The 11128-nt window shown below is 43.1% G+C and overlaps 1 protein-coding gene across 1 annotated transcript; it reads left to right on the top strand.

Annotated features, from left to right (window-relative positions):
* Window positions 1–3259: 3259 nt before the first annotated feature.
* On the top strand, window positions 3260–6300 carry LOC143790522 (protein S100-P-like). Its single transcript, XM_077279132.1, has 2 exons — window positions 3260–3509; window positions 6075–6300. The coding sequence occupies exons 1-2, from the start codon at window positions 3372–3374 to the stop codon at window positions 6222–6224; spliced, it is 288 nt and encodes a 95-aa protein (XP_077135247.1). The 5' UTR covers window positions 3260–3371; the 3' UTR covers window positions 6225–6300.
* Window positions 6301–11128: the final 4828 nt, after the last annotated feature.

The following is an 11128-nucleotide window of genomic DNA, read 5'->3' as shown; positions in this document are numbered from 1 at the left end:
AAAAAATGCAATAGGCTTTTCCGGCCTACTAAAGGTGTCTGTCTGTGTGCCCCTGCCTGGTGTTGTCCTCAACTAAATAAAGCTGAGCTTCAACCTTCTGCTCCAAATTACCATTTTAAAAAATGCAATAGGCTTTTCCGGCCTACTAAAGGTGTCTGTCTGTGTGCCCCTGCCTGGTGTTGTCCTCAACTAAATAAAGCTGAGCTTCAACCTTCTGCTCCAAATTACCATTTTAAAAAATGCAATAGGCTTTTCCGGCCTACTAAAGGTGTCTGCCCCTCCCTGGTGTTGTCCTCAACTGAACAAAGCTGAGCTTCCACATTCTGGCTTTCGCCCTATACTATCAGATATTAAACTGCATTTGGCCTACTAGTGTGGTTAGGCCCTTGAAACAGTGTCTGCTGCTCTTGGGTTTGCTACTCCACTGAACAAAGCAATGCCGCCTGTTTAGTCCTGTTACCAATTTTGAACTGCATTTAGCCTACTTTATTCTTTGGCCCTATATCTGTTTCCTCCTCATCCTGCCCATTGCCCAGCCACTGCTAAATGAGTCTGCTGGTACATTGACCTAGACCACTACATTCCCCTTGTACTCTACACAGCCAGAATCTGACCCTGCTGAAAGTAAGGTTCCCCTTCCCGCATGTTATACCACCTTACACAGGGACAAAGAGGAAGGTGCAGATGAAAGTGCAGGTTCCTTCATCAGGTGGGGGGGCATACTCGTTGGCGACGTCACTGGCACAGGGCCCCTCAGAGTACGCAAAAGTGTCGCTGCTGGTGGGAGGCGCCCCCGCCATGCAAACACACCGCCGTACTTTGAGGGGCCCTGTGCCAGTGCCAATGCGAACGAGTGGGCCCCCCCCTGCTTGCTCAGGATCACAGCACTTGCAACGTTTAAATACTTACCTTTCCTGCAACACCGCCGTGACGTAGTCCGCATTTCCTGGGCCCACGAAAAACTTGAGCCAGCCCTACTCCCCCCACAACTTTCCCCCAATTCCCTATGCCCAACTATTATTATACAGTTAATTAAGATTGGCAAGCTTCAGAAACAAGAATGGATGTTTTTGGCATTAAAATGGGCACTGTAGGTGTTTTCCTGGCCTCCACTCACTGCCGACTATGCTTCCCCATTGACTTGCATTGGGTTTCGTGTTTCGGTCGATCCCCGACTTTTAGCGATAATCGGCCGACTGCACTCGACTCGACTCTGGACAAAATCGGGTTTCCCAAAACCCTACTCGATCTTAAAAAAATGAAAGTCGCTCAACCCTAGTCCTCACAACTCTTGTAGATGTTCTAGATGTTATTTCTTTCTCTCTTTCCCCCAGATGGTGTGGATAGGACAAACCTGTATGACTGATGGCCTGAGGCATGTTTATAGGGACCCTAGAGACGCCCCAACCCCCACAAGTTGCCACTGTGTCTTCTTAGGTATTAAGGTCGGGCAGCCAACATGGAATTGACTGTCCTGCCAGTCTTTGAAGTAAAGCGTAGAGACAATTACTCCCTCGGTGTTCCAGCCACTGGCTACGTGCCTCAGGGAGGAGGCAGCCTATTTCAGGGCAGAACTCCTCCTGGTGTTTTCTCCTTGTGCTATGACTTCGTTTCTCACCCTCTACAACACAGTTCTCTTCGTGTCCGTTCTGCCGCACGTGGAGCAGGCGCAGCTCCGTGTCTTTCTGTCCTAGCTAGACCTCCGACAGGATCCCACCCCTGCCAGAGGCCCTCTGTCTGCAGCTCCGATGTTCCTCCTTTCCCCCGTCTGCCTGACAGGTGTTGCCTGGGCAAAGCCCAGGCAGCTTCTTTCCAACTTTCTATCCAGCCCACCAGTTTTACCCTTCTGTGAGGAGTGCCCTAGTAGATGGGAGCAAGGCTCCCCCTGGTGGTCTGGAGTGTGAAGTGTGGTGTATGGTTTGTGATACCTGGTAGGAAGGTCTCCTTTATTACCTTCAGACGTAATATCACTCCCCCTGGTGGAAGAATGACATTACTGCAACGACCAGGACTCTGGGGCGCTGCACATACACTGAACAGTACCACTCCCCCTGTCCTGTATGTATACATTGCACAGTACCACTCCTCATGTCCTGTTCTGTTCTTGGAGAGGAGACATAGGTCTTTGGGAAGGTCAATACTGGTTTATTATTTTCAGTATTCCTATGGGAGAATAAAAAATATATATATTGGAAAACCCATTTAAATGGACTATTCCAAGTAATCCCCTATCCCGATAACTTCCCAATCCCTGGGGTCCAACCACTGGGACCCCATGATCTCGAGAACTGGAGCTCTAAAGAGCACCATGTAAATGGACCTGTGGCCAATCATGCACACTGCGGCGCCATTCAAATGCTGCTCTTCAAATAACACCTTTAGGCCATGTGCACACGTTGCGGTTTTTACTGCAGATCCACAGCGTTTTTGACGCTGCGGATCCGCAGCAGTTTTCCATGCAGTGTACAGTACCATGTTAACCTATGGAAAATAAAAACCGCTGTGCACGCGCGGAAACGCTGCGGTTTATTTTCCGCAGCATGTCAATTCTTTTTGCGGAATCCGCAGCGGTTTGACACCTGCTCCATATTAAAAAACCGCAGGTGTAAAACCGCAGTAGAATCCGAGGTAAAACCGCGATAAATCCGCAGGAAAAACGCAGTGTTTTGCCCTGCGGATTTATCAAAATCAGTGCGGAAAAATCCGCACACCAGTCCGCAACGTGTGCACATAGCCTTAAGAGGATTGTTGGGGGGCACGACAAAGTATAGCAAAATTCACTGATTGGGTATGGGGGAGTGTTATAGTATGTGGGCTGGTGGGGTTTGTGTGGCAGGGCTGCTTTTTTGTCCCGGTCCGGTCCTGGTTGAGGTTGTAACCTGGATTTCAATATTTTGCACTATTTTTGCTATTTTGACCTCTTCATTGACCGATGCTGTTGGGTGAGCCCCAATGATGGTCTGCGGTTCTGCTGAAATCAGGGATTAGGTGATTTACATATAATATATATGGGAACCTTTAAACATTGCAGTTCACGTGTGCGAAACTGTAAACTGAGTTTAGTTTCACAATTTTACGGGTGAAGAGTGAAATATAATTAAGGTGTGTCATTCATTCGTATGGATAAAGTCAACAATCATTTACAAAGTCCACCTTTACCAAATACAGATAAGGATTAATGGTGAGTAGTGTATTTATTACTGGTATTTGTATCACTGTTACACCCAGTATAATATTGACCTAATGATACAATATTTGCTCTTCACCCTATAGACACAATCCCTATATAAATACCACATCCGTCCCCGATATTATATTCTGCCTACAACAAGCTGCCTGGACGAACCGAGGAGCTAATATCACATCCAAACATGACCGAGCTGGAGTGTGCAATTGTTTCTATCCTTGACGTCTTCGACAAATATTCCTGTACCGAGGGCAACAAGAACACGTTAACCAAAGGGGAACTGAAGACTCTGCTGGAGAAGGAACTGCCTGGGATCCTGGGGGTAAGATCTTAATTAACATACAAAAAGATGTTAGGTTCATAAAAAATGTCTTTAAAAAAATGGATAGAAAATTACCGTAATTAAATAGCGATTTATTAAAACCAGAACATCTCCCTGCAGAAAACTGGATAATATATCCTGATTTACTTTGAATACTAAACATATGTACAGAGGATCTCCTTCATCCAAGAGCCATAGCGTTTTTATTGTCCTGTCCACGTAGCAGTATGAGGGTTTGTTTTTTGTGGGACGAGTTGTACTTTTGAATGATACCATTCATTCTACCACACAGTGTACTGGAAAATGAGAAAAAAATCCAAGGCCATAGAAAATGAAAAAAGTGCAATTTCACAATTGTTTTTTGGACTTTTTATTTTCTTTGCCCACTATATGGTAAAACTGACCTGGCAATACAAATCTCCATGTCAGTACGAGTAAGCAGATACCAAACTTGTATAGGTTTCTTTTTATTTGAGTGGTAAAAAAAAATTGAAAATTTGTAAGTAAAAAAATTGGTTTTGCTGGTATTTTCTGAGACCCGTAACATTTTAATTCTTCAGGATATAGGGCTGTGTGAGGGCTTATTTTTTGCACCCTGAGTTGACGCTTTTCGTGATACCATTTGGGAGTAGATGTGATGTTTTGATCGCCTCTTATTGCACTTTATTCCCTTGTTGCAGAGTTCACCAATTTTTTTTCCTTACATCGTTTACTGATCGGATAAATGTATTTTATATTTTGATAGATGGGACATTTATGAATGAAGCAATACCAAATATGTGTGTTTTTATTTTTTTATTGTTTTATTTTTTATGGGGTAAAAAAGGGGTGATTTGAAGTTTTGTGATTTTTTAAATATTTTTAAAACTTTTTAAAGACTTTTTATTGTATTTAACCCCTTCACTACAGGGGCTCCGGTGCTGAGCTTGCATGTTTTCCTTTATGTGGCAGCTGAACTGATCAGCTGACATGTGCCTCTAACAACCACGGATGGAATCGTGATCCAGCCGCGGCTGTTAACATGCTAAATATCACTATCAATCTCTAACAGTGGCATTTAACGAGGTCGCGCCAGATGCACATCACTAATCCCGTGCATCTGCGCCAGTGACACATGACTGTGGGTTGCCGATGGGTTGGTATGAGAACCCGAGGCCTGCAGGAGACCCCTGTGGTTGTCATTGCCGGAATGCTATGAGCGCCACCCTGTGGACAGCGGTCAGAGCAGGAGATCATTTTAGCTACACACAGCAGGGCTGCAGCTCTGCTGTGTGTAGAACAGGCAACCGGATGATCGCAGCTTCTAGTCTCCTGAAGCGACTATTGAAGCATGCAAAAAAAAAAATGTTTTTAAAAAAATAAAATAAAATAAAAGTTTGAACTCACCCCCATTGGAGCCAATCAAAATAAAACAATAAAAAATACACATATTTGGTATGGTCATGTTCAGAAACACCCTATCTATCAATATATAGAAATAATTAATCCGATTGGTAAATGGCATAACGAGAAAAAAACCAAACGCCTTAATTACGTTCTGGTTGCCGCAACATTGCAATAACATGCAATAACGGGAGATCAAAAGATCGTATCTAGCACAAAATTATATCAATAAAAACGTCAGCTCGGCACACAAAAAATAAGCCCTCACCCAGGTTCAGATTCTGAAAAAGGGAGATGCTACGGGTCTCGGAATATGGCGTCATTTTGGGATTCTTTTTTTCACCACTTAAAAAAGAACCTATACGTGTTTGCTATCAATGAACTCGTAATGACCTGGGGAATCATAATGGCAGGTCAGTTTTAGCATTTACTGAACATTTAAAAAAAATAAATGAAAAATAGCAAGTAAAAATAAATACAAGTAAAAAATAAATAAAAATGCTACTGTCAATCCAAATTGCTGTTACTAGCCTCATCCTTGTAAAAAAAAAAAAAGTGTCCGATAAATAAAAATAACTGTTACAGATGGAAAACCTATTTGTAAAAGTATTTTAGTGATCCTGTGTTCTGATAAAAAAAATTGGGGAAACAGACACTTATTGCCTTTATTTTCCCACTGATATTGCCCTATATCAACAAAAGAAAGAGTACATGACAGTGATATATAAAATGGACATTAAAAACTACTTGAATATTTGAACGAGAAAATTTTGTTCAGCTTTTTAAACCATGTGTATGAAAAAAATTAAAATGTGCCTGGTCAGGAATGGAGGTAAATGGCCTGGTCTTGAACTAGTCAAAGTACATTGAAACCATGAAAATTTTGCAAAAGTGGCCACATCCTTCAAGTAGGAGTAGGCAGAGGTCCTATGTGTTTAGGTGTTTAGGGTTAACGCTGGTTACACCAAAGGGTCTTGTATACATTTTCAAAGAGTCATGTAGTGTATGAGGACTTTTTTTTTTTTTTGGAGGGGGGGGGGTCTTTTATATTCAATTTTGGAAATTCTGAAATTCTAATTTTCCGGTTTATTCCATTTCTTAATGGCTAATCCAGTTGTACATATAATGATAATTAACAGATGAGCTTCTTTTATTCTAAAATAATTTTATTTTTATTTTTAGAATGCCAAGGAGAAGAACGATTGCGAGAAACTCCTAAAAGATCTGGATGAAAATGGAGACTCTGAAGTTGATTTTAATGAATTTATGATCTTTGTTGCTGCGCTCACCTGTCTGGGACACGCTAGATTTGAAAACATGCCTAAAAAATAACTATTAATTTAAATTTACCGTTGACTAATAAAGTTCTGTATTTAACCCCTTTACCCCAAAAGGCTGATTGCACTTTAATGACAGGTCCAATTTTTACAATTCTGATCAGTGTCACTTTAAGAGGGAATAACTCTGGAACAATTCATCGGATCCCACTGATTCTGAGAAAGTTTCTTCATGTCATATTGCACTTCATTATAGTCGTACATTTTCCTTGCTAGGACTTGTACTTCTTTTGTGAAAAAATGGAAATTTGGTAAAAATGTTAAAAGTCTTGCAATTTTCAAACTTTTAATTTTTAGGCTATGTTCACACGGTGCGGTTTTTGCTGCGGATCCGCAGCGGATTTGCACTGCGGATCCGCAGCAGTTTTCCATGTAGGTTACAGTACAATGTAGCCCAATGGAAAACAGGACCCGCTGTGCCGACGATCCTTTTTTCCACAGGCAAATCCGCAGCGGTTTTGCCTGCAGAAAAAAGAAGTACCATGTCAATTCTTTCTGCGGATTCCGCAGCGGGTTTCCAGCAGCCCCAATAGGAAATTGCATTTGGAAACCCGCAGTGGAATCCGCAGAAGAAAAAGGATGAAAAACCGCAGCTAAAATCAGCGCTGAATTTAGCTGCGGTTTTTCAAAACAGGACCTGAAAAAAAAAGGATGAAAAAAAGGAACGTGTGAACGTAGCCTTATGCTCTTAAATCAGAGAGTTATATCACACAAAATAGTTAAAATAATGGATAACATTTCTCACATGTCGACTTTATATCAGCACAATTTTTGAAACATAATTTTTTTGTTAGGAACTTAAGAGTTAAGAGTTGACCAGTGATTTCTAATTTTTTCAACAAAATTTACAAAAACTTTTTTTAGGGACCACATCACATTTGAAATTAGTTTGAGGGGCCTATATGAGAGAAAATACCCAAACGTGACACCATTCTAGAAACTGCACCCCTCAAGGTGCTCAAAATCACATTCGAAAAGTTTGATAACTCTTCAGGTGCTTCACATGAATTTTTGGAATGAGGAAGGAAATAATGAACATTGAACTTTTTGTCACAAAATTTTTAATTTAGACCCCAATTTATTTTTTTGCAAGGTTATCAGGAAAAAATGGACCCCAAAATTTGTGAGACTTCTCCTGAGCATACTGATACCCCATAGGTGAGGTAAAACCACTGTTTGGGCACATAGCAGGGTTTGGAAGGGAAAGATTTGACTTTTTTAATGTAAAATTTGCTGTAATAATTAGCGGACGCCATGTTGTGTTTGGAGAGCTCCTGATTGCCTAAACAGTGGAAATCCCCCACATGTGTCACCATTTTGGAAACTAGACCCCTGAGGTAACTAATCTACACTCACTGGCCACTTTATTAGGTACACCTGTCCAACTTCTTGTTAACACTTAATTTCTAATCAGCCAATCACATGGCGGCAACTCAGTGCATTTAGGCATGTAGACATGGTCAAGACAATCTCCTGCAGTTCAAACCGAGCATCAGTATGGGGAAGAAAGGTGATTTGAGTGCCTTTGAACGTGGCATGGTTGTTGGTGCCAGAAGGGCTGGTCTGAGTATTTCAGAAACTGCTGATCTACTGGGATTTTCACGCACAACCATCTCTAGGGTTTACAGAGAATGGTCCGAAAAAGAAAAAAAATCCAGTGAGCGGCAGTTCTGTGGGCGGAAATGCCTTGTTGATGCCAGAAGTCAGAGGAGAATGGGCAGACTGGTTCAAGCTGATAGAAAGGCAACAGTGACTCAAATCGCCACCCGTTACAACCAAGGTAGGCCTAAGAGCATCTCTGAACGCACAGTGCGTCGAACTTTGAGGCAGATGGGCTACAGCAGCAGAAGACCACACCGGGTACCACTCCTTTCAGCTAAGAACAGGAAACTGAGGCTACAATTTGTACAAGCTCATCGAAATTGGACAGTAGAAGATTGGAAAAACGTTGCTTGGTCTGATGAGTCTCGATTTCTGCTGCGACATTCGGATGGTAGGGTCAGAATTTGGCGTAAACAACATGAAAGCATGGATCCATCCTGCCTTGTATGGAGCATCTTTGGGATGTGCAGCCGACAAATCTGCGGCAACTGTGTGATGCCATCATGTCAATATGGACCAAAATCTCTGAGGAATGCTTCCAGCACCTTGTTGAATCTATGCCACGAAGAATTGAGGCAGTTCTGAAGGCAAAAGGGGTCCAACCCGTTACTAGCATGGTGTACCTAATAAAGTGGCCGGTGAGTGTAGATGTGTGGTGATCAACTTGAACCCCCAGGTGCTTCACAGAAGTTTATAACATTGAGCCATGAAAATAAAATAATCACATTTCCTCCACAAAAATGTTTTTTTAGCCCCAAATTTTGCATTTTCACAAGGGAAACTGGAGAAATTCCACCATACAATTTGTTATTCAATTTATCCTGAGTGTGCTGATACCCCATGGGGGGGCAAACTACTGTTTTGGCGCACAGTAGGGCTTGGAAAGGAAGGAGCGCCTTTTCACTTTTTGAATGTAAAATTTGCTGGAATAATTAGCAGATTCCATGTCGCGTTTGAAGACCCCTGATGTGCCTAAACAGTGGAAACCCCCCACAAGTGACACCATTTTGCAAACTAGACCCCTCAGGGAATTTCTCTAGATGTCTGCTGGGAGATTTGAACCCGCAGGTGCTTCACAGAAGTTTATAACGTTGATCCGTGAAAATAAAAAAATCACATTTTCCCAACAAAAATGTTTTTTAGCCTCAAATTTTGCATTTTCACAAGGGTAACAGAAGAAATTGCACCTTACAATTTGTTGTGTCATTTCTCGGGAGTATACTAATAGCCCATATGCAGGGGAAAACCACTGTTTGGGCACACGACATGGCTCGGAAGGAAAGGAGCTTCATTTAACTTTTTGAATGCAAAATTTACTGGAATAATTAGCGGATGCCATGTCGCATTTGGAGAGCCTCTGATGTGCTTAAACAGTGGAAACCCCCCCACTAGTGACACCATTTTGGAAGCTGGACCGCTCAGGGAAATTATCTAGATGTGTTGCCAGCAACTTGAATCCCCAGGTGCTTCACAGAAGTTTATAACACTGAACCGTGAAAAAAAAAATCATATTTTCCCCACACAAATGTTTTTTAGCCCCAAATTTAGCATTTTCAAAAGGTTAAATAGAGAAATTTGTTGTGAAATTTCTCCTGAGTATGCCGATACCCTAGCTGTGGGGGAAAACTACTGCTTGGGCTCACAGCGAGGCTCAGAAAAGGAGTGTGGTTTTGGAACGCAGACTTTGATTGAATGGTCTTCCCATGTCATGTTTCGCTTGGAGAGCCCCTGATGTAAAAAGAACCCACAAGTGACTCTATTTTGGAAGCAAGACCCCTCAAGGAATCTATCTAGATGTGTGGTGAGCACCTTGAACACCCAGCTGCTTTACAGAAGTTTATAATGTAGAGCTGTGAATGAAAATTATAAAACAAACCCCATCAAAAATGTATTTTCACAAGAAAAGCAGGAGAAAATGGACCCCAAAATTTGTTGTGCAATTTCTTCTGAGTACGTCAATACCTCATATGTGGGAAGAAGCTCCATATTGGAGTTCACATTTTGCTAGACTGGTTTAAGCATGCCATGTCACACTGGCAGAACCCCTGAGGTGCCAGAATAACAGAATCCCACATAAGAGACTCCATTTCGCAAACTACACCTCTCAATGAATTCGCCTAGGGGTGGAGTGATCATATTGACACCACAGGTGGGTCACAGAATCTACTATATAATTGTCTAAGGGTCACTTCCGTTTGTCTGTCTTACTGTCTGTCTGTCTGTCACGGATATTCATTGGTCGCGGCCTCTGTCTGTCATGGACATCCAAGTCGCTGATTGGTCGCAGCAAAACAGCCACGACCAATCAGCGACGGGCACAGTCTGGCGGAAAAATGGCCGCTCCTTCCTCCCTGCAGTCAGTGCCCGGCGCCCGCTCCATACTCCCCTCCAGTCAGCGCTCACACAGGGTTAATGGCAGCGGTAACAGACCACATTATGCCGCGGTGTAACTCACTCCCTTAACGCTGCTATTAACCCTGTGTAACCAACTTTTTACTATTGAGGCTGCCTATGCAGCATCAATAGTAAAAAGATCTAATGTTAAAAATAATTAAAAAAATAAATAAATCATTATATACTCATCATCCGTCGGCCCCTCGGATCCAGAACCGGCCTTTACCGCTCCTCGCGATGCTCCGGTGACCGCTCCATGCATTGCGGTCTCGCGAGATGATGATGTGCGGTCTCGCGAGACCACTACGTCATCATCTCGCGAGACCGCAATACACCGCGCGACCAATCAGCGACATTGCCGCGGGATTTAAATCCCGCTTCGCTGATTGGTTGCACCGGCTGGGCGCTACCAATCAGCAACATTGCCCCGGGATTTAAATCCCACTTCGCAGATTGGTCGCGCCCAGCCGGCGACATTGGCATGGGATTTAAATCCCGCTTCCCTGATTGGTCGCGCCCAGCCGGCGTGACCAATCAGCGACATTGCCGCGAGATTTAAATCCCGCTTCACTGATTGGTCGCGCCCAGCCAGCGCGCCCAATCAGCGACATTGGCGTGGGATTTAAATCCCGCTTCGCTGATTGGTAGCTCCCAGCTGGCGCGACCACTCAGCGACACTGCCGCGGGACTTTTTACTATTGAGGCTGCCTATTCAGCCTCAATAATAAACAGATGTAATATTAAAAATAATAAAAAAACAAAAAAACTGCTATTCTCACCTTCCGTCGTCGGACGATGCGCTCGCGCCGGCCGCCATCTTCCGTTCCCAGAGATGCATTGCGAAATTACCCAGAAGACTTAGCGGTCTCGCGAGACCGATAAGTCATCTGGGTAATTTCGTAA

The sequence above is a fragment of the Ranitomeya variabilis genome, chromosome 1 (genome assembly GCF_051348905.1).
Source record: "Ranitomeya variabilis isolate aRanVar5 chromosome 1, aRanVar5.hap1, whole genome shotgun sequence".
NCBI lineage: Eukaryota > Metazoa > Chordata > Amphibia > Anura > Dendrobatidae > Ranitomeya > Ranitomeya variabilis.
The sequence above is the reverse complement of the archived record's forward strand: the minus strand, read 5'-3'. Positions and strand labels throughout refer to the sequence as shown.

What these genes read in the sequence shown, in the direction of transcription:
- LOC143790522 (XM_077279132.1), top strand. Translation starts at nt 3,372, where the DNA reads ATGACCGAGCTGGAGTGTGCAATTGTTTCTATCCTTGACGTCTTCGAC. An exon ending in AACTGCCTGGGATCCTGGGG is followed by an intron (nt 3,510 to 6,074) that starts GTAAGATCTTAA and finishes TTTTATTTTTAG; the next exon opens with AATGCCAAGGAGAAGAACGA.